The sequence below is a fragment of the Pezoporus flaviventris genome, unplaced genomic scaffold (assembly GCF_033815535.1).
Source record: "Pezoporus flaviventris isolate CSIRO_AGI_PZ_B2104156 unplaced genomic scaffold, CSIRO_AGI_Pfla_v1 ptg000213l, whole genome shotgun sequence".
In the NCBI taxonomy this organism is placed as follows: domain Eukaryota; kingdom Metazoa; phylum Chordata; class Aves; order Psittaciformes; family Psittacidae; genus Pezoporus; species Pezoporus flaviventris.
Window position 1 is genome coordinate 5,152,709 of NW_026892761.1, and position 27,849 is coordinate 5,180,557.

The 27,849-nt window shown below is 44.0% G+C and overlaps 1 protein-coding gene across 1 annotated transcript in view; it reads left to right on the forward strand.

Moving 5' to 3' along the window:
• Positions 1-27,849, forward strand: part of RIMS4 (regulating synaptic membrane exocytosis 4) — a 53,871-nt gene extending 26,022 nt beyond the window's left edge. The window contains exons 2-6 of the mRNA XM_061442068.1: positions 6,874-7,015; positions 19,116-19,228; positions 19,883-19,984; positions 20,240-20,379; positions 22,283-27,849. Of these exons, the coding sequence (XP_061298052.1) occupies positions 6,874-7,015; positions 19,116-19,228; positions 19,883-19,984; positions 20,240-20,379; positions 22,283-22,501 (716 nt within the window). The 3' untranslated portion in view covers positions 22,502-27,849. The remainder of the gene's footprint in view (positions 1-6,873; positions 7,016-19,115; positions 19,229-19,882; positions 19,985-20,239; positions 20,380-22,282) is intronic.

The window sequence follows — 27,849 nt, forward strand, 5'->3', positions numbered from 1 at the left end:
TACAAATAGTTGCTAATTTTACTATTTTCTGGCTCTCCCAAGAAGAGTTGACTGATCTTTCCCAACCCTTTGGGTGTACTTAGTCCGTACACATAAGAATTAACACATTGAAATATTTTCTTCTTCCATCCCATGGAAGACTTTCTGCTTAATATGGAAAGAAAGGGTGTAATTTTATTAGTGTCTGAAAGTAGGACAAGGGGAACGAAGCAAACAGCCTGATTAGTGCCCCTGCTTATCCCCAGCCATTTTCTGTCATTTCTGGTGTATTATTCAGGCTGTGATGATAGCCTGGCATGTTCTGGAGCACACAGTACAAACTGCCTCTCTTTAGGTGCTCATAATTCACACTCCATTAGGATGTCGATGTAGGGAATACTTGGCAGGATGTCAGAGCTTGCTGGGCATGAGGAGATTGAGTTCATCTCGTTAAACTGCATTCTGAAGTGACAATCCAGTATTTATATGGGCTTTTTTTCCTCAGCAGTAGCATCCTCTCAGGAGAGCAGCATGGCTTGTTCTGAACAGAGATACTGATGTAAAAGGGTTGTGGTGCCCACCCCAACAGCCGCTCTGCTCAGCATGTGCCAGGCTGCTGCAGGTGTTGGATGTTCATGCAAGGCTGCGGGAAGACTTTTCCCCCTTTTTGGAGCTGAACAATAGAATTCTTTTATTCATCTTGGAATTGATTCATGGCACATGCATCTTAGCACACGTCTGTAGGGATTCAGCATCTGACTAAACAGAAATAAATCTTCTATTTTAAAACCCATTAGGAACAACAATGCAGTGGCAGAGTTTGAAGCGGAGAAGTTAATGTGCTGGCTCTTTGCTCAGAGTATTTAAGTAGTAGCTAAAATAATCAGCACTTCAGCAGTCTCACAGGGTGCTGAGCTGAGGCTCCCACTGCTGCTTTTTGACCACAGATGTGCCAAAGACCAGCAGTTGGACTTGGGGCCACCTTCTGAATCTCAACAGGTGATAATATGTACAATTAGGAATGATAATATGTGTGGGTTTGGTGTTTTCCCTTTTTCATTTTCAGCCCCAAACTGACATGCATCATCTTTTCTCTGGGGCAGATCTTCATGGAGAAGAAAGGAAGAGTCATCTCTGGTTTTGATCTGAAGAGTGAAGTTAGTGGCTGTGGAAAATGAAAGGGCTGGTTGAGTCCATGTTTGAGGGAAGGATAGAGCAGGCAGATCCAGTGTAAATCACTGCATAGCTCAGGGTATATCTCTTTTGCAGCCAGGCAGGTCCTGTCCTGCTCAAACAGATACCCCTGGTACCCCTGGATGCTGTATGCAGATGCACTCAGGATTGCCGGTATTCATCCCTCTCATCTCTATATGAGCTACAACTTGCTCTGAAGGGTACATTGACAATGCCACATGGGCTTCTCTCTGTTTCCTTTCTGGTATTGTCAATTTTCTGTGCTTCCTAAGTGCTGGTTTCTACCTCATTTTGGAGCAAAGCCGATAACTCACTTGCTGAGGACCCCAGGTGCGAAGCCGAAGAGCAGAGCCTGCCCAGGTCGATACCCTGCAGCATGTATGGATGCAAGTCGATGCGCACTGCTTGGTTTGGGGAAGAAAAACAATAGATATGCAGCCTCTTTGCTCAAGCTTGGACTGGTCTTTTCTGGAAAACTCAAAATGTTCCCTTTTCTAGATCTTTGCAACAGGAACAAATGAAAGTAAGCATCCAACTGATATTCCCTTTGCACCCCAACATAAAGTTTAGGAAGGAAATAAGCTAACCAGGCTGCTTTGCTAACCCCTTCGTGTGTATGGGGTAGCCTGCATCAGTGCTGTGTGGCCATGTGCTTTGGGTACCATATTCTATGTTTGGAAGCAGTTGGTTAATTTAAGAGCAAAGCTGATTGAGTTGAAATTCAGTCAATTCCTAATCTCAGGGTTAAATCAATATCAATTAAAGTATGGGAGGGTCCCTAGCATATGCATCATGCTGATTTCTTTTTGTCTTGGTAGTATCCAGGAAACTGAGCAAACATGGGGAGAAAATTGAGAACAAAAAAGAACAGAGAAGGAAAGTACCAAATACCTTGATGGGGGAAAAGGAAGTGAGAAGAGAGGAGGTAGTGTAAGGACAACAGTGAAAGATGCACACTGTCCCTTAGAAATGTCAACTCAATAAGCATCTATCTCAGAGTAATTCTGTATAAGAGTAATAATAACATAATGGCGACCTTGTGATGAGCTAGTGCAGAACTCGCGTGGATTTTTCAAGACTTGATGGCCTCTGAGCACAGAAAAACCTGTCAGCAGCTGAAAGGGCTTTGAAGAGTTGTGTGTTAGACTGACAACAGAATAGGATGTGAGAAATGGTGACTCTTTCCTTGGGGCAGAGAAGGGGATGCAGCCATTCTTATTTACTTCATACCCCTGAGATTAAGGCAAATACAGTTCTTGGTGGTAGTCAGTTCTGCCACAGGAGTGACATCATCCTTGAGAAGAGCTGCCTTGGCAGCTGAAAACGTATTTAAGGAGTGGAACTCTCCAAAGGATGCCCTGTTCTGCAGGGCACTCACACAGTCACCTTATTCCTATTTGCCAATTACTGGGCTGTCTGGAGGGAACTTTTTGTCAGTTGGTCTCAGACAGAATTAGGGGAAACATAATGAGGTCCAATTAATAGCGAACAAAATAATTAGATATAATTAATATTAGTCAGGAAGGATTTAAGGAAAATGGGTCTTGTCAGACTTTTTTTTTTCATTGAGTTTTAGTAGAAGCAGGTATCTGGGTAAATGTAGTAAGTATTGTCAGGGTTTTGTCCTAGAACAACATGACCCTAAAAAATATGATAGTGACAAATAGATTAAAAACTTGCTTCACGTTTCATAGAGCCATTGGTAAGGAAAAGCCTCAAAGGGAGGAGGATCTTTTGAAGGCCTAATGCTATTCAGCATTTTCATTTGATTTGGAACAAGTATGAGTTTAAGCCTCACTAAATTCACAGGTGATAGGCACATTAGAAAAGCAGTAAATAGTATTGAGGGTGCAAAAGTTGCATAGAACTGTTGGGACTTTTTTCTCTCTCTCCAAATATAATGTGTTTTCTTGCATATTTCTCAATATAAACTTCTACAAGGTTGTAGCAGCAGGACAGATAGGGACTGCACAGCGACCAGGTGGGGTGCAGTGCTGCGCTAAGAGCTTACTGTAGTCTTGGGAGATGCAACCAGAAGCTGTGAAGATGAGAGTACAAGCTGATTTTTACCTCTGCATGTGTTTTTGCACTAAAACGGAGTCTCCAGTTCTCCCATGTGCATTCTCAAAAGGGCATTTAAAACCTGGGAAGGTCATTAGAAAGATTCAAGGGCAGGATTAAAAAATGCCAGAGCATGAGGACCATAAAGAGCTCAGTCTCTTTAACTTGTCAGAAAAGATTGAGAGGTGACTTGATTCTACACTGCAGCAGACTTTTTATAGCGAGAACACAAAATAGTCCTTGCAGTAGAGAAGGGCATTAAAAACCTGATGGGTGAAAGCTGAAACCAGGCAAAGTTAAGTCACATCTCTAAATGTCAGGTAGTAAAATAAAGGGCATGGGCAAATGGCAGATACTTCATCTCTTGGTATCTTCAAATCCACAGTAGATGGCTTTTAGAAGATATTCTTAGGCCAAGTGTAAATTGTTTGGCTGAACAGAGCAAAATCTAAGCGCCTGTCAGCAGAGAACTTGGCAAAGTGTCTGCTGGTTCCTTCTGGTTCTTGGCATCTTTGAGGTGATGTGTATCTTCATCCTGAATATTTGAGCAAAAAATGTCGTCTTCCCAATGTCATCCTGAAGCAGAACCTGCTCTTCAGCTGCATGCTGCACTGCAGGCCTGACCCGCTGCTTAACCTTTGCCATTTACTGCTTAATTGGAAAAGGTGCAGGGAATAAATCTGGAGGCATGCAGAAAATGTCGATCAACTCTTACTTATTCCAGATACTGCTAGAATTAAGACAAATGTTTTTACCACAACACCCACATAGGTGCATATCATTTACCTTCTTCATATGCAAAGGTGTTGAAGCACAATATTTCAGGTAAGGGAGAAGGCACAACCCCTATGCCATGCTCAACACTGACCAGAAAAGGTTGCTAGTGGGCGACTGTGAAGTGTTTTCACTCTGCAGATGAGCAGTGCAGCTTTGTCCACGTTTAGTTCCTTTGTGTGATGATCCTTTCCAGGGGTACTGCTACTGATCTATCCTTCCCACTGAAGGGGTTAAAACACTGTGTTTTTATTACATGCTCATTACAGGTAAAATTTAACCAAAGGGGTTATATGAATAGTTTAAGAACCTGTGTCACATTTCTAATGGTGTCAGTGGTGCTTGTGCTGATCTCTTACCCTCTTTTAGTCTCCACTCTGGCCGCAGTGGTTTGGGAGCTTGTCTTTTTGGCAAAACATGCTACTTCCCTCCTATTCAGGGGAAACTTATGGCAAAAAGAGACTGGAGGGGAAAAAGGCTGGCGAAACCTTTCTCCAGAATAATGGGAGATGGTTTCCGAGATGCAAGAATTGCTGTGCATCTCTGTCTGGAAGGCGAGGGAGGAACAAAGGATTCCTGTCATCTTTCCTGTCGTCATCTTTTTCAGAGTTTCTCCATTGCTTTTTAATGAGAATATCCATGTCATAGCTGTAAAAGCAATGAGAAATACTAGAAAAGCACCCACTCATAGAAAGCCAGCAGTGCAAGGCTGTTCATGGGATATTACAGCTGATCTTGCCCTGTGCCAGCTGAATCATCTCCAATGCAGGACTCTGGTGCTGCCCCTTGTCTGTGGTGCTGCCTTTCCTTGTCTTTGGGGCCTTCTGCTTTATGTCCTTACCTTTGTCTCAGGAGATGGCCAATAGAAGTCATCAAGTACCTTGGGTTGCTCTTAAGCCTTGCTCTGCCCCAATACTCTCATTTGTTGCCAGATGTGGATAGAGAGTCTTCTAAGTATGAATGTCTTATTAGATTGGGGAAATAAGAGATTTTTCTAAACAGATATTGCATCGTTGGGCAACTGGGCATTTTTGTTTCCTACATTTATGTCATGTGCTGCTTTGACTCTTGTTTGCATACCAAGGCTCTTTTAAGGACTAACCTAAAAGGTGCAGAAGGATGAGCGTTCTAAGAGTGCAGGCTTGAAGGAGGGATGGACATTGATGGATGTAGATGACTAAAGTATTGTTTGTGGAGCCAAATGTGAGGCAGATTAAATGGACCATAAAAGCTTCTCACAAGTCTGTGGGATGCTCCTGGAAGGGAAACCCCATACAGCAACGAGGCATGTAGATGGTGCACCAAAGGCAACTGTTCTGCAGTGATTGGGGCCATTTCACGAGCTTTGCTTTTGTTGATGCCTGTATTGTTACTCTTGCCTGAAGGTTTGGATTTTGGAAGCACATTAAAAATATGTTTTATGTTTGTGTGACTTCCTGATTTGTACAGTGTGCTTCATACATTGCTCTAGGCACACAAACAATACAAACTGTAGTTAATGTTAACCCAGAACATGCGTATTCTATCCTTTCAGCCCATGGGGACGTGCGTACACATGCTGCACCATATGTGGGGACAGCAGCTGGTACAGAGCCCTGGAGCCAACACTTTCACCCAGTTGGAAACCTCATAATACCAAAGGAAAAGGGACTTTATAGCTGTATTTATAACAGAATTTTTGTCTTGCATTTCAGAGTAGGTATAATTTGAGAAATAGAATAGAAAACATTTGATATCTTACTTGTTCACATCAAGATCTAAAGTGAAATGCTCTGGGAGCAATAGTTGGCTGCCTTTTCTCCCCTTTTGTTCCTAGATGGGGATGGTCGAACATCTAAAGAAAAGTATTTTAAGTCAAGCAGCTTGCTACACAAATAAGAACATACTGTGTGGATTAGACAAGCTCTTACAGATATCCTCATACTTCCAAAGCAGATGGGAAAGAATAGTTTCTTTAACATTTGGGGATCCCAAGTTCTCTAGACTCTGCAGCTGGGTCATTTCTTCTCAGGGGTGGTAGTCAAAAAGCTGGTGGTTTCTGAGAGCACTATGGGTCTGAAGTTTGGTTGCCTGAATCCAAGTTAATGGGGAGACATCTTTAAAGGATGTAGATAATTCTGCTTTGTTCAGAAAGCTTGTAGCAGATGTGTTTCAGGATGAATGCTGTATGTGGGATGGAATCTGGAGCTTCCGAACACCAGCTAAAGCAATTAATAGTAATGGTATTCATTACATATTCATTACATAACATGGTTTGTTCTAAGAAACAGACTGCTTGAGGTGGAGGATGAAAATAGCAGCTGTTAATTTCAGAGGGCTGAGCCTCTGAAGACTGCACCCAGGAGGAACCAGAACCTCCTGAATTCCCTTTGCACTGTGGCTGAGGGCAAGCAGAGGGGAATAGTCCTCTCCAGGGTCTTCCACTGCTGGTGCCTTTCCAGGTGCCGTCGTGGAACATTTTGACAATACTCAACCATTCCCCTATAGCCCATCTTGGAGGGGTTCTGCCTTCCCACCGCCTCTGGTGCTGCCTCGCCTTTTTCTTTCCTCTGCTCTCTTGATGCTCATGAGGACTTGTGGCTCTTTGCTGCTCTGCACAGTCTAAGCAGCAACATGGGATTTAGGAAACGTTTTGAGGTATGGTCAGGCTGCATGCCTTGGCTATGCCCATGGTTACTGCTGTTCCCAGGCTGGGTAGCTCCACATACAGCCTTTCTGCCTTCATGCACCAGCACTCCGTGCATAATTCATTGGTACAAATGGTTTGAGTAGGTAGAGTAGTGTGTATGTTTTGAGTATCTGTTTGCCACTGCAAAAGGCTCTGGGAGCAATAGCTAACTGCCTTTTCTCCCCTTTTGTTCCTAGATGGGGATGGTCGAAGACTCAAAGGAGCCATCCAGAGGAGCACAGAAACTGGGCTGGCTGTTGAAATGCCGAGCCGGACCGTCCGTCAAGCCAGCCATGAGTCCATTGAGGACAGCATGAACAGCTATGGATCGGAGGGAAAGTAAGTCATGGAAAGGGAGCTGAGTAATCACTTGTGGGATGCACTGTGCCTCTTATACCTATTAATTTTCCTCCAGCATGATAGATGATGTGGTTTTCTGACTTGCCTATGCTGCAGGTGTACTGCCCATTCAATTAGAGCAGGTCTTTCTGCCTGCATAGCTGGCATATGCTTTAGCTGTTTATATACTTTTTTTTAGTGTCCTCATTATTCTGAGCTGAAGGAGATACCCATTACTTTTAACTGCTTTGCCTTTAGAAGAATAACTCAGGATGAATAGCTGAGACTCATTACTGGTAATAAATTATAAGCCAGTAGTTTTTAATATTGCACAATAGTTGTCCATCTCACCTGTATCAACATAGCCTTTTGGTCTGGGGGGGAACGAGTGCCAAGGTGATGAGAAGGATGCAAGTAGCAAAATTACCATTTTGATATCAAAATATATATATATATATATAAGCCTATGTATACTTTTGGTAATAAACCTTTTGTTTCATCTCAGTGTCGTAAAATAATGTGTTTGGAAAAGGCTTTTGATCCTGTGAAAAGTTCTAACTCATTTTGTTGCATTGAGGTTTTATGCAAAGAAGGGGATCCTTAGGCCAGAATCTTGGGGTCTGACTTGTCACCAGTTCTGGTTTTTATATGTCCATTACTTGCAACCATTTCTGGAGATTATAATAATTTTATTAAGATGACCATTCATGGGACTCTTTGGAGGCAAAACCCCTTCAAGTATTTAAGAAAGGAGGTAATATATCCTACCAGATTCCGTGCTTCTAGGTATAGGCCAGAATGTTTGTACTTAAAATGTGCTCTGTTTAAGCCAAACACCACACTTGGCATTGTTCTGTACACTCTCTCTAGTCTTTTGTGATATTCCAAGTACACTGTACTGCTAAAATGCTGAGATAGTTCAAAGATGCTCTCAATTAATGTGATTCTGGTGTTAAATAAGTAACAGGCTGTAAATTAAGAGAGACTTTCTTTAGCTTTGGAAGTAGGCTAATCCTGAAAAGGCATCATAGATCTGTGCTGAAGGTTGGAAATAGTAATGAGGCACAGGCTGTGATAGCAGTCTTGTCACTCCAAAGCTGTGATGTACCTTATCTTTTCCGTGAGCTGCTGTCTCCAGGGAAATATTCCTGCTACACCAGCACAGTCCTGTGGCTTGGAGTTCTGCATCCGCTACGAGATGGAGAGGATTAGCGATTAAGTTCAGTCCCTTGGCAATACAGGGCAAGAATCTGCTTTCATGCACGGTAGAATTCCTTCCTTTTTGAGTTTACATAGCTTACCATCATGGGAAGGGATATAATTCTCTGAAAGGTCTATCATTGTCTTATCATTGCATACACTGGCTGCTTTCATTGGGCTTTCCTAGAAAGAGAGTATTTCTGCCAACAAAATACAAGTTGTTGTTTTACCCTGAAGGCAGGCGGCGTGTAGCTATCAGCTCAATGAAGAAAGGAAAATCCTGTCTTGCAATCCAAATGTCTGTATTAGAACAAGTCTAACATTTGGTATTCCAACCTCGAACGCTGCCGGAACATCTTTGCCAGCCCCTCTGCCAGGGATGGGATGGTTTCTGATCTTACTTCTCTGAAAAGTGTGATTAAGTGGTTCCTGGACACTTTATTCCTGGGTAGGAGAATTGATCTCTTCTGGAAAACCAATGGGAATCGCAGTTGTCTGTCTTGAGCCATAAGTGATAAGCAAAGAGGGCCGAGAGTACAAAGAGCTGGGAAGGCTCTTTTCTCTTGAAACGTGGTGGGAGGAGAGTTTCTTTGCTTTCTTTTCCTGCATCAAAGAAAGGAATTGTTTGGGGAATAGCTTTGAGGGATAGAGGATAGAAATGTATTCTTCTAAATCACATTCCTCTTGACCTCTCTCATTTATTGTAGTGCTGTTCCCAGGGAGCAAAACGAAGATTCATATGACTGTGTTAGCTGTGGCAAGTTTATTTTCTTTGTAATGCTGGGTTTCTGACTGCTGCAGATACCCCTTAGGTCAGAGACAGTTTTCACCAGTGACTGTCAGAAACCCAGTTTTCAGCAAGACAAAAGCCCTAGTTCTTCCTGCCCGTGCATCTCTTCAGTGTACTCACACAGGGAAGAAAATGGATTCAAAACCTCATCTTCCAAGAGGACTTGTTTCTCAACGTCTCCACATCCGTATGTTTTCATAATCCTTTTCAATTTAAGGACTAAAAGGACAACTTCCAAAGGTGGCACACTGACATGATCAAAGATTTGGTGAAACTTTAATGCCTGAGTACCTGCTCTCAGTAATACAAACATGCTTTTAAAAAGTGATGCTTTCATGTTTGTTGCTACAGCTGCTCTGTGCCGGTGCAAAGTACCGCACTCAGAGAATGTTTTGTAGTATGTGATTTTGAGGAATGCTGCTTTTCATGAGAATACCACCAGAGTGCATGAACTGCAGTTGTTTTTTCTTCTTTTTATGGGGAAGCTTATTATGTAGAGATATACTTCTCCTCAGATATGCTAGGCCCTCCTTCAACAAAATGCAGCCTTTAGGTTTTCACCTGAAGATGAAGTGCCCTGAAGATTAGCTGGTCTAAAAGATGCATCTCCCAGAATGAATACAATAAAACTCAATGTGAGAATTTATAGAAGGGAGAGGCTGTATTTATGCTAAACACAACTGTTCCCAGTCATTCACGCTTCTAGGTGTCACTCGCCTGGGGGTCTTGCTCTTTTTGATCTCCATAGATCTTGAGCAGTACCATTATCTTTGTTTCCTTGTTTTGGGGGATCTTTATGGCTACAGCCTGCCTTCAGATAGGCTATGGAAGTGAGACGCTCTCTAAGCTTATTCTCCCCCTGTTGTTGGAGGACAAGTCTGCTGCTGATAGGTTGGTTGTTTCACATGCATGGATGTTTCCATTCATAATATATCCAGACCAATCTTAGCACCGGTTACAAATATCTACAGCAGTGAGGGTTTTCTTCAATGTATGTACTAAAAAAATCTGCATGGGAGGACATTACCCAAGTGCCTGCCAGTCTCAGGACACCAAGAATACTGCAAGGATAAAATTCTGAATATAGGCATAACTTGCCAACAAACCCCTGAGATTCAGCAGAGATCTCCAGCTCCATCCTGGCTATTGCACGACCTGTGTCTTGTTTTGGCTGGGTTTTGCTACAGCTGCATGAGGCTGTAGCGCATTCAGAGAGCAATAGATTCTGGATTTGTGTATAACTTACTCTTGCCAACCTCTTTTCTTGGTGAAAATGGAGCAGAAGACAAAAATGGACTTGGAACAAAAGACTGCTAGCTGCCATAGGCCTTAGTAAGTGGTACTCGTCGGTTTCTTTGTTCTCCCTGGCTACTGAAGAGATAATTAAGTTATGGAGAGCTAAGGTGATTTTTACCTTAGAAGAGCACAGCAGGTGATGACTAGCAGACTTAAAGGATTGTTCTTATATTATCTGAGTCTGTGCCTGTCCACCAGGAAGCATCTTCTTGTTAGCCATATCATTTCTCCCATTGTGAAGGCAGGATCCGCCTGAACCCACTGCTGTGAGGAGGGCAGGAGCAGAACTCAGCGTGGCATGTGTACTGCTGTCACGAGCACCTCGCACCTCTTGGCTTTGTTCTGCCTCGTGCTGTTCCTGCAAGCTACAGCATGTACCAGTTCTCCCATGTACGCACACAGGGCTGATGTGAACCAGTGCTGGGACTTGGGCAGGTAGTTCTCCCAGCCTTTCTCTTCTTCACTATGGAGCAATAACTAAAAGAATGCTGGAGAAAATATTGGTTTGGCTTGTGGCCATGTGAAAATTCACTTTCCTTCACCAAAAATTATCCATCAACAATGGAGAATTACCAAAAGAACTGATTCTTAAACACACCATTCAAGAGATCTGTGTTGTGGCTACTCACTGAACATCTCTTTTTTGGTATCCAAAGCCAAAGGACTTCTAGACTCTTTTATAGCAAATTGTCTTTAGGGCTCTCCTTTTAGAATCATAGTCCTTTTAAAAAATGTAATGAAATGTGTTGTTAATACAGTTCAGGCTATAAGGAGCCTTTTGTGATGGAAGCTGGAAAGGACATGGGGATTGCTTCTGTAATACACCAAGAAATTAGTCAACCTGTTCAGCAACAGCACATCCTCTGTGCTCTTAAGCTTGACCAGCACCGCTCAGAAAGGATGCAACCTTGGGAGCTGTAGTTACAGCAGTAAATAGAGTGAATCCCACCTTCAGCAGCCTCTTGGGAAGAGGCAGAATAGCTCCCTGAAGGCAGGTAGCTATTTTTTATTCAGTATGTCTGAGATGAGTAGTGATTGCTAAATATGGAGCCAGCCTGATAAGGTGGGGAAGGGAGTGGGGGAGGTCTTTGTACATAATTGACTGCGTTAGTTTTTATAGCACTGTTTAGGTGGCAGAATTCATACAGCAGACGGAATGGGATACTGGAGTGGAGTACAGTGTGTTACAGCACATAAGACAGCACATCACAGTGCTAAAAATGTTATGGAAAGCGGAGTGGTCAGGAGAGAAGCAGCTGGCTGAGCAGCAGAGGTGAGGTATTGCCTATTGGGCAGGGGGAGGGGGATAGGCTGAGTTTGGGTCCTGCAGGGATAGATGTTCATAGAAAACCTTTCCAGCCAAAGCGAAGGCTCTTGCAGCATTCACATCATCTTTGACAGGGTGAGGGGCTGTGTGTGCCTGACAGTGCAGGTAGATGCGTACTGCATTAATCATACCTCATGTGCACCATAAATATTTTAGATAGGAGCAGTTGACGTTAAATTAACCAGTTCTGCCTTCCTCCTTAGCTAATAGATATCTACTTGGTTTCTGCCTGTAAGATGCAATTTAAAAGACCTTAACATGCAATATGGATGAGTGTGATTGTTACACAGTACATTACTGCTCCCTGAAATTGGAGTTCTGATGGGGGTTTTTATCCTCAGATAAAAAAACTGTCAAATACGTTATCAGTCTCAGAGGAGATTTTTCTCCCTCCCCTTTTCTTCTGGATGAAGGAAGTTTGTGTTGCTGCCCCTGGCTTTTAAAGACAGAGCTGGAGATCTTAGCTATGCATTAGATGTAGGTATATAGCAAATTTATTAGTTGAACTGTGCAAGTCAATGAGGTTCAGTTGCATGGCTGTGTTTAGGCAACTTGCTTATTAATTGCAACATTTTGCCCTAAGATAAAAGAAAAGAAGTCTTTTAGGAAATATTTATGACAACAGAACAATAATTTCTGATCCCTGGGCTCAGACACATCCCATGTATATACTAGACACAGTGGAATACCTCTAAGGACCTTTGAATTGATGGTGAATGGGCGGCTGTGTGGATAGTGTGAATAAATCCATGAAAAGCACAAGGCAAAATGTTACCTTCTGAAAATAGCTGTTCTCTGGGGGTGCCAGGGGGTGGCTGTGTTGAAGCTGTCTGTCTTCACCGCTATCCCACCTGGCTGAACGCACTGCAGCAGAGCACTGCTGCTCTGCAGAGGTCAGGATGTGCAAGTGTAGTAGAGGCAGTGATGCCGGTTTGGTCCAAGGGGGAGGACACAAAGGCTTCTCATAATAACCCTTCTCTTGACTGAGCTCCTCAACAGAAAGGTGTTAAACCCAGCCTGTGAATGGAGCAGATTAATACCTCACTCTACGTTTTTTCTGCACAGACCTAGCAGCCATTGTATGGCTGTTACAAGTTGGTACAGTCAAGACCAGTCCCGAAGTCTTGTAAGATAGAAGTAAAAATCACTGTATCAAGGGCAAAAGAAAGGAAATAGGCTGCTCTGTGCTTCAAACTGATAACTCACAAGTGGTGTTGAGGACTGATGTGCAAAGTGGAGGGACTATAAGATTTAGAAGGAAAGAGTAAAGCAAAGCAGAGGAATAAATTCTCCAGGGAGGGATTATAAGAACAGGTTAGACAAGCAGCTGTCATAAATGATGTAAATAAGGCTGCTCTGGCCTTGGGACCAGGGTGTGGACTGGGTGACTGGAGATGTTGCCTTCCCGTATTTCCTGTGAGTTTTGCAAGGTTTTGACAAGCCAACACTTGCAGCAGCATAATGGTATATACTTGACATACAGATCCCAGAAGCAATGTAAAAATAGATTTAGAAAAGAGGTCAGACAAACTCTGCATGGACAGGAAAAGAAATTAATGATACATTTTCCCTAAATGTGTCTGTGCTGTTACATGCTCTGCATGCTAATGTGCAGTGAATGGTGGGTAAGCAGAGCCACGTATGCGGTTGAGAGGGATCAGCATAGGAGCTCTGACTGTTCTTTATACCATTTTGTATTGAAACCAGCATTGTCCATTTAGGCATTCAAACCCTCATCAGTTTACAGGCAAACTTTGAAAAGCTAGTTCTCCATCTGAATATCTATGAAGAGCAGCAGCAGTCGTGCTGTGAAGGAAGCAACTGCATGATGCTTCTTTTTATGTGAAGAGGGAGGGCACAGATCTTTGCAGCGGGTACATCAGAAAACGCTGCTACCTGGAAAGAGCAGAGAAGCAATCAGCTGGCAAAGAGCCTTTAAGCCACTCTTAAATTACACTACAGAGGACAGATTTCATCTGCCCTGACCTACAGCGTGCAAAGCAGGAGCAGTCTTCAGAGACTGCTGCACTGATTTCCTAAGTAATCAGGATTATGAATGTTGTGTTTAAAACAAGAACATCTAGGCAATCTCAGCCCCAGTTTGAGCGCACAGTTCCTGACATTGAACACAGATTTTATTCTGCATATAAACGTGCCAAAAAGAAATAGGTTGTTTATGCAGCCACCTTTTCCGTAAAGCCGGGAATGGTGATGGGGAACACGCTCTGCATCGGGATTGCTCCCGGGCATCGCCTGCAGGGCCCGGGGCTGGGCTCAGCCTCCGGCCGATGTCTGCAGGACCTTGTCTCCCTCTCGCGGGTGTCCACACGACTGCAGCAGGAGCTGTGTCCAGCCGGCAATGCTTCGGCATGCCCTGGAGGTGTCTGTGCTGCTGCGGCGGGGACAGCTTGAGCTTAGAAATGACAGCTTTAACCACGTGTGCCGAATGGGGTTTGAGGCCTTGGAGTGGAGCTGGTACCTGTGCAGACAAAATCGATGTTCCTGTGGATTTCTGCTGATGCTGCACCACACTGGTGAGGTCTCGGAGACCCCTGGATCAGTCATATCCAGAGTGTTGTCCCGCTGCTGTCCCTGCTCTGCCTCCTTTTGCATAGCCTAGGGCTGTGGTTTGCAGGTCCTCCAGCAAAATGTCCTTCATTTGTCCTTGACACCCTGGAGGCATCAGCGACCTCCTTGTGCTTTCAGGTCAATAACAGACTAATATTTGACTTGCAGATACTTTCACAGCAAAACCTGTAATCTTTAACTTCATTAAAATTGTTCTCATTTTGCTGTGGCAAAGCAGAGCCTGTGAATCATGATTAGTGAAAGCAGAAGGCCAAGCAAGAGATTATTAATTTCTCTTTCCTATTCAGAAGGCTGCACTGCTCTCACTCAGTGCAGGATTTGTGCCCTTTAGACAAAAGGCTGACAAGTGTCACTTCTTAATCTTCTCTGTGTGTGGCTGTTTGTCAGGACGAGATGGTCCTGCTGCAGCCCCGGTCCCCAGAGCACTGCTGGTTATGACAGTTGCTATTTGCAAGTCAGCTGCAAAATGCTCCCTCTTTATTCCTCCAGCTATTTTTAGCACTGCTTTTTAGATTGCAGTAAAACAAAAGACATCTCATATTGGTGGTAACCAGGTTGTAGTGATTTCTGCCCTTAAGGGAGAGGCATGTTTGGTGATGGGAGGAGAAGGGCTTTCCACTGCATGTGAAACCTGTCTGCTGGCTGTCACCCATAGCAGAGCCACCTCTGTCACCTGCAGCAGATCCCTTTGGGAGCACATCTCCCTGCCAGCACATCCAGCATGTGGTGGTTCAGCAGGATAGCTGGAAGCAGGTGAGAAGCAGCTCAGTTTCTTCAGAGGTCAGGCAGGAAAAGTGCTGAGCATGCAGCAGGGTGGCAGTGGAGGGAGCACCAGGGCTGTGCTTAAAGAGCTGAAAAGAATACACAGTGGTCCCTGGAGTTCTCTTCCTGCCTGCTTCAGCTGCAAGAGAAGCAAGTGAGTGAATGGGAAGGTCTATCCCACCAATCTCATAATCGCACCCAAAGCAGCCCCCTCACCTCAGCATCCTGGCTTCTCACTGAGCACTTGACAGACAGAGCTTGCTGAGCTGGATATGAGCATCCTAAATTTAGTTGATGCAGCTAAATGGTGCCTGCTGGTTTTAATTTACATTCATGCTAAATTTCTGCAGTTTTATTTTCCCCTCCCCTCTCCTCTCAAGGGAGAAGCAATGGCTTTCTTGGAGGTAGCTTATGATTTTTCCAGACAGAAATTGTTTCCATTTCAGGGTTATTGGCAATACCCAAGTATATGTCCAGGAATTGGTCAAAGCCAAGGAGCCTGATTTAGAGCTGCTGCTTTTAATGTCTAATAAAGCAGTACTGCAAAAGGTCAGCAAGGTTGCAGCCAGTCCCAACAACTAATGGCATAACCTGTTGAAGAATTAATTCCCTTTCCAGTCAAATATAACAACAATAGGGAACACTAACTGTCTAACCTAAGTCTCATATAGTACCAGTAAACCTGTTAACTGAGGCTGCTACCAAAACTGCTGGAGTCCTGACCTCGGCCTTTGTTTCTAAGTGGGATTTTGCCATTCCTCTGGAGATCAGCCTCCGTGCTACAAGCCAGCAGTAGCAGCAGCAGCTCAACTGCTGTCCTTGGTCCATGCTCATGGCACAGCCTGGTGCCCTTGCATTAGTGTCCTGCCCTCTCACTGCAGTTTGCACTGAGGAGCATTCATCATTTCAAGGTCATCCCAAGCTCTCTGACTTCTGAAACTTGTGTGAAGATAACAGCAGCATTTGCTTTGCTGTTAACACCTCCAGTTGCTGTTGGTTTACCTTTGGCCCAACAGCTCTTATTCTTGTGCTTTTCAAATGCTGTTTTTCATGCTCTCGTGCTATTTTGTTCTGCTCGGTATCATTCATGTAGGCTGCACCATGGGCTGCTCCATTAGCAGCCAATTTTCTCCTGAGCTGTCCCAGCTGTTGCAAAGCCTTTGCTAGTGGTGTTCCCAAAGCGGGGGTGAGCTGGTGTGTGGAAGCTGGGTGGTTTCTCTCCATGCACCTATCAAACGCAGACAAATAGTTGGCATCAGCCTTGACAAGATTCTCTCCCCAGCAGGTTTGGGAAATGGGTTCCTGTCACAGGTTTCATTAATTATTGTGAGTATTCAGGGGCCGGGAGGGTGTCTCTTTTCTGTCCTACAGCATATGGAGTTTCTGTGGGTGATTTTCTCACAGCTTTGTGTCCCACTGCAGTAACATGGGTGGACTTCACCCTGGAGGGGGATTGCTCTGAGACCTGGGTCTGTGCTGTGGGCTCCCACAGCACTCATCGTCTCTCAGTCCTGGGCCCCCCCTTCATTGTCCTGGTCCTGAGCATCTTGTTAATGAGGCGAAGCATCTGTTTTGAGCACAGCAGTGAACATTCCCTGAACAGTTGTGAGTTATCTTACCAGCCTGTTATTTACGTGCTCCTTCAGGTCACATGCTCCCCAGGGTAGGAGCGAGACCTGAGCTCAGCCCATTTATCTTCCATGAGTTGAGGAGAATAAGGAGAACATTTACCTTCTGGCTGATGGTCCATTCATCTCCTGCTGAAGCTTCTGTCTTTCTGTCAGGTCTCCTTTTTCTTGAATTATTTTGGGTTCTCTAAGCACCAGTTTTCATCCTTTTTTGACTCTCTTTGGGCAGCTCAATGCGCCTGAGCCAGCAGGCTCAAGGAATCTTGCTGGTCCTTGTGTGCACCGGGACGCACTTCTTCCTTCCTTGTATGGGCAAATCATGAGCCTGATAAAGGCCGTCTGGCTCTGGGCTCCCCTTCCCTGCTTTCCCCATCACATGTCCCTGTCCCTGCAGATTTATGAGCCCTGGGGATGTCTCTCTGTGTGCACAGTCTGTCCTTGGGAGCCTGACTACAAATCCAGCATCTCTGTCCTGGTCCTGTGCTCAGGACGCTGCTCCCTGGCAAGGGTATCCATTGGGCTGACAGGGGCAGGGAGCAGAGCATGGCCCTACACTCTCTCTGCCCCCAGGATGGACAGTGGCACTGGGGATGTGCCTTGTGCCTCTGAGGAGTTGGTGGCATGGAAAACTGAGAACAATCTTAAGCCTTTTGCATAATTAATGCCAATTACAAATCCCATTGTTTTTGTTGTATCTCAGAATATCACCTGGAGTGTTTGTGCAAACACTGGATGCAGGGTGAAAAAACACTAAACTGGGAAAAATCCACCCAGTGCAGAGCCTGGCTGCCAGGATGGCAAGACACCCTCCTCCCTTTATCACAAAGGTGACATTTATAAAGAGCTCAAGGGCAGGTTTTTCCGTGCTGATGGCTCAGCAGCTCTCTGTGTAGCAGCAATAACCAGGTTTCTCAAGGCACCAGGTCAGCACACAGGGGAGGTGCAGTGCTCCATGGAAAACTCGGGCCTTTTTATTCAGTGCCCCTGTCACAGCAAGCTGAACCTGTCACTAGGACATGTGTCCTCTTCAGTCCCATAGGTGCTGTGGTGTGTGCTGGCTTCCTAATTCCTCCTCTGAATAAATATTGCCATGGGGCTGAGACCAGGTTTGCAAATAACTAATGAAAGCTGAAATCCCGGCCTGAAATTAACACTTTTCAGGCTGAATAGGCTTTAAAAGTATGTCTTTTTTTTAATGTCTTTAAATGTAATTGGCTCAGGCCGGGGGGGGGGATCAACGAAATGTTATGACTGACTCAGGCTGCGTAAGAGCCCACCCCACAGGCAGGGTTCCTCTGGCTTCACTTGTATTAAACCTCTCATACCATCCTTTCTAAGAAACGGGTTTGGGGGAGCAGGGAGGTGTATGATTAAGTGAGTAATTGTCTCCCTCCAAGGACATTTGGAGAAGTGCAGGAGGTTTGTAATTGTGTTTGACTTTAGTGTGCAGCTTCCCACGGACAGAGTGAACACCAATGTAGTAGCATGGATACCCTAGCACAAAGGTCTGGACGTATGTTTCAGGAGCACTGTTGTGGTTTTGTAAATGCCTGCAGGACAAATATAGGTGTCCAGTGGTGACCTCAAGCCTCTTCCTTACTATTCACAGCAAGTTTCCCCACAACCTCTGAAACAGCTGCGTAAATTAGGGCACAATGGATAAATCTTGGCTTGTGTCAATGTGGCACAGGGTTTGACCCTTTTGTGTTGCTTCACTCATGTCCAAGTGCAGTGATCAGCAACTGTACCTGTGCCATAGAGCAGCCTCAAGTGCCCGGTGACTAGATTTGGAGGCTCTGTCTCCCCAGCAGCTTTTGCTTTGCTGCAGTGAGTGCAGCAGAGGCATTGCTGGTGTCTGAGGGTGTTGTCCCTTTAGCCTTGCACCTCATCATGATTGCTTCAGGCCCGGTCATGGAAGCAGGTATGAAAACCATGTAGGGGATGTGATAAAGCTTCTGGTGTTGAGCAGCAGGAAATAGAGTCCTCTGGTCAAGAAGACACGTTGTTCTTTGTGTTTCTTTAAATAAATAGGGAATTGAGTCTCAGAAATATGGATGCTACCATCCCCTCGTCTCACTTCTAACTACTGTTCTAGATGCATTATTTCCTCCCCAGAAATGAGGACTAGGAAGGGACAGCTGCCAAGAAGAGATCCAATAAGCTACGCTAGGAAGCTGCTTGGATTATAGTGCTACCTAATAGAGGTTACATGCTTCATATGAGCCTGACATGGGAGAGATTTTCCTTATAGACAATCGGTTATAGTTAAACAAGTATTAACTGGCTGGTGACTGCAACCATTACTGGGTTGGCTTTTTTTTTGTACAAGGAAAGGGATTTTAAATGCATTCCATGAAGCTAAACTGCCTGGAAATCAGTGAATTTTGCAAGGGAGAAAGGCTTCTGTAGATGCAACTCATTTCAAAGATACATTAAATCTGGTTCTTTAGTTACTGGATTGCTTAAAAATGCAAATTAACCCCTTGCCAAAATCGATTTCTTTTGCAGCTTGAATTTCAGTGGCGTCCATCTGGCATCTGCTGGGCAGTTTAGTGACTTCCTGGGCAGCATGGGCCCTGCACAGTTTGTTGGGCGTCAGACCTTGGCCACCACCTCAATGGGTAAGGAACAAAAAGATATAGGTGGCTTTAATGTAATCTTGAACAGATTGCTCCTACGAGCCACGTAATAACACGTCCAGCATCTGCTGATCTGCCACTCTCCCTCTCTGCTTCTCTGTTAAATCAAATAAGCTTGGCTGGAAGGTTTTGCTGATTGCTGCAAATGCAGTGTTAGTAGGAGAGCACCAGCTTTGTGCTTTCTTCCATCAGCTCTGAAAGGCATAGACTAGGTAAAACCAGTTACAATCCTAAAAGTGCATCCTGTGCATCTTCATGGGGTTTTTTGCTCTCTAGGACCTACCAGGCCCTGTAAAGATTTTCTTACAGTCCACCACAATTGCATTTACCAAAGCAGCCTACAGTTCTAGGTGCTTCCCTGTGGGAGAGATGAGAGGCTAGCAGCCACTGAGGAGTGTGAGACTGAGTCACCAAAGCCATGTAGAGGGCTGGCAGTAGAGATTGCTTTTGAAAATGTGGGCTTGAATCACTGTAGAGCTGCTTGAGTGCAATGCAGGAGCAGATCAGGCACTCAGGGCCTACAGTTTGTTACAGCTCATAGGAGGCATGACATGAAAATTGGTTTTTATAACATTTTAATAACACACAGATGTATTGTTTTGAAAGTCTTCTGTCTGTTTTGACATTTTGGTTTAGGGGATGTGGAAATTGGCTTGCAAGAGCGAAACGGGCAGCTAGAAGTGGATATCATTCAGGCTCGAGGACTGACACCAAAACCCGGCTCCAAAACACTGCCAGGTAGTATGCTTTGACCTCCTCAAGTGATTTGCTGAGCTCCAGCCTCCTGCAATGCCTGTGAATAGGAAAAAGTGTAATTCTGCTTGGCTTCTGCAGGACTAAGCAGTCTGTATGCAGTACCGAAAATAAGGCTAGTTGAGTAAATCTTTTCACTGCTGTAAATGCCGTCTTTAGAAATACCTGAGACATGGCACTGTCTTTTCTAAAGTGAGCATGAAGGTATTTTCCATATTTGACCATCTTTATTTTTTCCAGCTGCTTACATCAAAGCTTACCTGCTAGAGAATGGCGTGTGCATTGCGAAAAAGAAGACAAAAGTGGCTCGCAAATCATTAGATCCTTTGTACAATCAGGTGTTACTGTTTGCTGAGAGCCCCCAGGGCAAAGTATTACAGGTAAGATGAGCAAGTCTCAGGTCTGCCCATCTTTCTCTTCCACCTCTTTTGGAAGATACTAAGTCTGGCAAGGGGTCTGGATAATTAATATAGATGAGAAAAAGCCAATGTTTTCACTGAACCAAATGCACTCAATCTGAACAAAACAAATGGAAAGGAAGACCTTTTTTTCATGTTCAAACTGATCATTGTTTGACACCCTGGCACTTAACATGAGAACCTGCCAGGAAAAGATTGATTTTTATTTTCTTAATTCTTTTTTTCCCACCCAGTTAAGAGCTAGGTAGTACCTACAGGTGCTAAACAGTCTTGCAGTATAGGTTGTCTTCTGTTGTCTTTTATACATATTTAGAGCACTCTGCTTTGTCCATCACCCCATCACATATCCTATTTTTTTCTACTTCTTTTTGTTTACTACCATACATACTCTTCCTACTCAGATTTTCAGTTCTGCACCTAGAGCAAAGAGTGATTTGTGTTGTTAATTCGTACCTAAATCATTTCCACCCAATAAAGCCTGGCTAAAATCCACTGCTCATACTGATGTAATTAATCCATGAGTTTCTGTTGCTTACCTTTGCTGGCATATGAATTGCCAGCTACCTTGCTGGATCCTTCTCTTAGCGAACTCTTCCTCATTTTTGGTGGTTAGAAGCATTTTCCTCTGCACATTTTGGCTGGAATGAGGTAGGACCTAGCTTGGTCTGCTCTTGCCTTGCATGGGTTTCCTTACCCACTGCCTTATTGCCAGGAAAGACACTCCAAGAGAATAAAATGAGGAGCTTGGCTCTCTGCCAGTGGCAGTGCCACCAAACCAGCTTTCTGCAGTGGCTTGCTCCATCTCGCACTGCCCTAGAGTGTTAATTTTCATCTTTTAATTGACATTGGTTGTCTCTCCTACCTCATTTTACAGAAAACTGTAATTTTGTGGTTATTTGGAGCCTGGGGAAAGAAGCTGTCAGGATTAGCCAGAAATCACTAGTCACTGTCATAACCCATCGTACTCATCCTCTCCTCTCCAGAACAGGGACTCACTCTGGAGTCAGTCGTCACCTTTGTCTTGAGCCACATAGGGCCACTTGGCCACGTGCAGGCCTCCAGCATGCCTAAGCCCATGACCCTCACTACATCTGTTGTTCCACTCGCTGGTCTCCATCGTGTCGTAAGTGTGATTCAGCTTTCCCTGCTGGTCTGCCAGCTCTTTCATTAGACCTTCCTCTGTGTGTGCAAGCCTGTCTCAGCAGTGCGCTCTGCTCCCCTGCATGCCACCCCATGTGTGCCCCTTGCATCACCGCTCCCGCTTGCCAGCACTCAGCTCCTGCTCTTTCTCCAGGTGAGTTGCGGACCTGTCTCCATCTGCCCTGTTTCACGAGCTCCGAGTGCAGAAGTTAAGACGAGCTGTTTTCCTCGAGCTCTTGGCTTTTGACCCAAGCTATTGCCCACCTTTTTTTGTTGTATAATTTTCCCAGATCAGGAGCTCTTCCTGCCCTTTTCCCCTGGGCCACCTTTTGTTGTGTCGAAGGTCTGTTACTGTGCCAGGGCCAGGTTTTACCTGCAAGTGTTGGAGATGCAGCTCTGGGGATACTTCATGCATGTGCTGTCCCTGTCCAGCAGGTAAAACAGCAGAACAGTGTCTCATCCACAAGCACAGTCACCTCTTTTCCCTGGGAGTGGGGGGAGAAGTCTGCTAACATTAGGGTTTGTAAAACCATGCTTAAAAAGATAAGATCATCAGCCAGAGCTGCACATCATCTGTTGGTAGCTTAAACCTTTCTGCTCTTCTCAGACTGTAGTAAAACCCTGGGAGGCTGGGTGAGTAGAAGGAAGGATTGATCAGACTTGTGCTTCCCAAGCAAGTGTGCAAGTTGGAGGACTAACTGTGTTCCCTCCTTTTGTTCCTAAGGTGATAGTCTGGGGAAACTATGGAAGGATGGAGCGCAAGCACTTCATGGGAGTCGCCAGGGTCCTCCTGGAAGAACTGGATTTGTCAACTTTAGCAATTGGCTGGTACAAGCTTTTCCCAACCTCCTCGATGGTAGATCCCACTACAGGCCCGCTCCTGCGTCAGTCCTCACAGCTTTCCCTGGAGAGCACAGTGGGACCCTGCTGTGACAGGTCTTAGTGAGTAAGGAAGGGGGAACTGCTTTTGTTTTTTAAACATGCTGTCAAGGTTTTGTTTGCTGGAACTCTGACCTCAAGCGCAATGCATGTTCAATCAGTTCTTGTGGAGCTGGAAGAGGAGGATAAACCAGTGACCTTAGACAGAAGACAAGGGGGAGGGCGCTGTGCCCTCTCCATCCGAGGAGGAGGTGCCGTGGGGCATGAGTCCTAGTTGTCAAATTAGACATACACCTCTTGTTTCACTTCTCTCGCTGTCATTCTTGGACCCTTGTTTCAGATCAGTATTAACCCTGGAAAGTTGCAGCATTTGGAAGAATCTGGGGGAGTAAGGGATTTTTCTTAACTGTGCATCTTAGAAATTTCTAATACAGATTCTTTCATGAGAAGGTACCTGAAAGATTCAGAGGCCAGTATCTGACCTGAAAGAGCAGGAGCAGAAAGTTTAAGAGGAAGCATTAGGGTTTTTATAAGGTCTTTCTTCTTGAAAGGAAGAAAAGAAAGAAACCTGCAACTCTTTCTTTAGAATCAGTTCCCTATCACTGAGTCATGTTAACTGTAACACTGTCATTGCTGTGTTTCCAAACTGTGCCAAATTACCAGCAAGTGTCTTTACTGCATTACTTGTCTAACACTGCTGATGAAGCATACTTGGTGGGAGAATAAGTAGCGCCTACTTAGACCAGACAGTCTGAACAGAGTTTGAGTTGAGCAGGCTAATTAACTGCAATTTTGCTCAGAAAAAAAGCCCCCAGAAGTGGGAGCTGAACATCAGACTTGCAGCTTGAGATATGTTTTGTGTTGTCAGATACAATGTTCTGCAATTTACTGACTCCCTTACTTGTTGCTGTGCATCCTTCAGTCACAGTGTCTTCTATCTCCTGCTTTTCTTCCATCTCCTTTGTGCTGGTACATATCTGCTGGAGATGCTACCCTTCCTGTTGTGCTGTGGACTGACCTGAAACAGGACTGTTTTATTTTGCCATGGGAGAGGAGTTTGAGGTTTCTATGGGTGCAGAAGAAAGAAACCTCAGTTTCTCATCTGACAAAAAGGTGCTGGAGAGCACATAACCTTCCTTGAGGAGAGAGGTGCTTTAGGCAGCCTTGGTAGTATGCAAGCATTGTCAAGTGTTCTGCAAGAGGAGATGCAATCCCCAAAGTATGGAGAGGTGGTAGGTGAGGAATCTGAAGATGCAGTGGTCACAGCATGTATATTTTTTTCATTGAAGTGCAACACTAGCTGTAAACAAGTCATGTAGGTTAAGCCAGCAACACACGTTCTCTGAGCTGCTGAGCTGTGGTCAGCAATCACGTGCTGGAGTAAGCACGCTGGATCCTTCAGACAATTAAAATCATCTTATCCACAAACCACAGAGAATCTCCAGAGATTTTCTGTTGAATGACCTGTTTTGGCTAGGTTTTGTCTTAGTTCCTGATGAGGATTTGAGGACTGCTGTCTCAGAATCAGCTTTTGGAGATGTGTTACTTTGTGATTTAAAAGTGAAGGTCCCATGTCACGTTTAGGGAGGAGCAGATTCTCGACCTGTTGCAGGGGCACACTGAACATTTATTTCTGCATGTGGACCTCAGCTTCGTTAGAATAAAAGCATGAGTGTTGAGTGGATGGTAAAAGCAGTTGCTTTGGTCCTAGCTTGTCTATGGCATTTTAAATTATTTTGAGATAAATTATAGGATAGATGCAAAAATAATAGGCCTTACAGTAACCTCTGTAAAAAAACCTACATAAAATAAAGGAGAGGGAAGCAGAATGAGGGACATAGAATGAATAGTTTTTTTAGTCTTCGGTGGTAAAAGCCTCAACATTTCAGATAAATCTCCTTATTTCCTTGATCAAATATGTCTCTGGCCTCTCACTAATTATTTTTTCTAATCGTATTAGACAATTTCTATATATTAGCTGAAGAAAGTTTGTTGCATGCTGGTCAAACTATGTTGTGGCTCTTTTAGTTTTCTTTTTGAGAAAAAAGCACATTTACTGTAATTCAAGTCAGCATCTTTTCCTCTTGGTATGTAGTGAGTACTAGGCAATATTGTACAATATGTGTATGAACTAGAATAGATTAGGTAGATTTAGTGGTTTGTAGCACTGGATCTTTTAATAACTATGTCTTTAAAAGGACTTTGGGGAGCTCCAGGTACATGCCAGACCTGGCAGCTGAGTAACAGGGCTTTTGTCTTAAGTTATGCTGAAACCTTTATATTGGTACTTAGTTTGGACATTATCTACCAATAATAGCTAGTTAATCATGGTTTTCCTGTGTCCAGTAAGATGAATGCAACGTTTTTGCAGTCTTTAATATGGAGTAGGAGACTATATATGCCAAAAACATTCCCCCAGAAAACTTTGTTTAATGACTGTCTGTTGAAAAGCTCAATTGCTGTATGCCTGGCAAATGTGACATGTCTCTGTATCCTACCCCTCCAAAAGCTCTGCAAGCTCAGTGATGATCAGTTTAGTTACAATAGGACTACTTAACACTGAGGACTATCTTCCGAATGGTTTTAATCATGCTAAAATGTCACTGTCAGGGTAGGAAAAAAACAAAACCAAGTTACAGTTCTACTTGTGTTATTTTTGTCAGCGTTTCAGATTCTGATATTTGGAGGCAGTTTTAAGAGTCTGCTCCGTCCTGTTTTCTTCTGCATTTTTTACATGGTTGATTGTAGTCCAGTGGTTCTCGCTTTTGTTTCTACTCACTTCCAAGTCCTGTTTCTCCCCAGTAAGAGAACGTTGCAACCCCTGGCTGCCACACACAGCACAGTCACATGAACTGGCAAGTGCAGTTGATCTTCCTTCGTGCAGCAGACTTACAGGAGCCCTTCTGAGAGCACCCATGGGCACAGAGTGAGGCCAGGAGGGTTGCACGGTACCCTGCAGCCTAGATCCTTGCTTCACTCACACGCATGATTCCTTCATTGACCATGGTGTATTACAGTTAAAACAAAAGTCTAGTTATCCATCAATTTAAGACACTCAGTATCACATCCAAGGCAAGTCTTAGGCTTGGAATAGCTGTTTTTTATAAAGCCTAAGCTTTTTTTTCCCCCAAAAAATTGACTTGCCGGTTTATGTAAGGTGATGTGATATGACAGTCGGGATTGCCAGTGTGGTTGTGTAAAAAGTAGCAGTTTGCTAGAATGATGAGCAGCTGAAAACTGAGTTTTGGTCCCCTTTGCAAGTCCTGAAAGAGTTTTTTCCTGTGTCTGAGGGAAGCTGTTATAGTCAAGGAGGGGGAGAGAGAAAAACAGACTGTAAAAAGGAAGAAGAGGTATTGTAGTACTTCTGTGAGCGATGATGAGGGGTGAGATTGAGGAGGGATAGATAATAAACACCTGCCCAGCTCAGGGTTGATTCCCCGTTCCTTGTGCATGGAATACTGTGTTCTAATAGTAATGGGAGGACTGCTTGTCAAAAGAGAAAATGGAGAACTGGTTCCTAAATGTTACCTGCATTACTATTACCATGAAAAACAAGGGAATGCTGGTGCTGGGAGCAGAATGATCTCTCCGCAGCGGGAATCCCCTGCACACAGAGAGCGCAGCCTCGCACGTGGCTTTGTTCTCTTTGTGGTCTGAGCAAAACGCAGCTGTGACCGCGGATATAGACCTGGATTGTCCAGGAAAAAGTTGGGATACTTTCCCAGTCTCCTGGTGTTGCTTTCCCTTTGCCCCAGCACAGCTGGGATGTCACAGAGCCAACACAAGGTCCTCACTCTGTGAGTCAGTCCGTGGGTCCTCATCCCACAGTCGAAGCTGCGTGGGCAGGCTGGAGCATCCCTTTGGCACTGTCCATGGGTGCTTGTGTCCATGGGCAGGGTAAGGGCCAGGTGACTTTATTGTTTAGCCAAGTACATCCCCACTTCTTGGCCATGGATTGTTCCAAAGGACATTGCAGAATTATTTGCTTTGAATGAAAATATCTATTTATTGTTTCTAGCTACCAGATCCTTTATCAATGTACTGTTCTAAATTTGCAGGTCTTCTGGAGTATGAATATCACAAGTTCCTGTAAAGGAGCTGTTTTTAAGATGTTGAGGCAGTTAACAGAATCTCAACCTAAGCATGTTTAGTAATGTTTAGACAGCAAGACAACTTTTTTATGAGACTCATTTTAAGTTAGTTTATTACATGCTGATTTAAAACAGGGAAAATATTTTTCTTTAAAGACAAAATGATGTATGTTTTTTAACAGATAATTTAGTGTTTTCAAAACTGTTTAATGTTCTGGGTATGATGTTTACTCATTCTTTTGACTTCTATGTTCCTTGTTCTATTTTATCAACTTTTTTCCACAAGAAAAGAGGCATATGTAAATAAACACCAGAAAAGAGTCCTATAGGAAATTCTGTTCAAACTGGCCATAGAATTATTAGTAAAGATTTGTTATTGTTCATTAACTCTCAGCTACTATTCAAGCCTTTGTTGAAAGAATCGGTGTTGTATTTTCAAGATGAGAACTACTTAGCTAGTTTTGTCATAATCCTGTACTCTGTATAAAAATCTTTTTATAAAGAAAGTCTAATAGGCTAACAAGCAATAATATATTCCATTTGGTGTGCACAGATTGTGACTTGCAGGCTGTAGTACATATTGTTGATACAGTTTATAATTGTCTTCAATCTCAGTGACATCACTTTTGAAAAAGATCCATATTAACTTTGATTGTAAAAAAAAAAAACAAACAAACCAACAAAGACTGGGCTGATGCCTTGTGAGGTATATTCATCCTATAGACTTCTCTGTGAGTATATGTGCCCATCGACATGAAATCTCTCTTAGGTGAAGAATGAAACAGCTGTAGGTGACTCCATACTACAGAGCTAAGATATAGTTTCAATATAAACTTCATGACTGTTTTGATCTCCCTGTTTTTCTTAGGCTATCTAGTATTTGTAACAAAATGAGAATGGTTCCCACTGCCACTGTAGCCCTGATAAAGCAAAAAAGCCTCTGGGGCCACATGAGTTCTGCCTGACAGCTGCCTATTTTCCTCGAGGTACCAGGGGTAAGCTAAAGGGAGGGTTTTTTCTCAAAGCAGCAGATTGAGCTGCTCTTCTTTAAAGGCTTTGTGGGTTATGTTGTCCATTTCATAGGTGGTATTTGACCATTTTGTTAGGAAATTCCACCCAAGGCAGAGGGATCGCACCTTCGCAGAGCATCATGGGGCCCAGCATGTAGAACAGGAAGAGGCTGGTCTCTGCCATTCTTCAGGAGTCAGCTAATGCTGGGCTCATCTAAAGATTTTTCCAAAGTGGCAGGATCAGGATATTGGATTTTAAGTCAGCTCTGTCGTTGATGTGGTGCAGAAAATAAACCAGCTTCAGAGCAGCA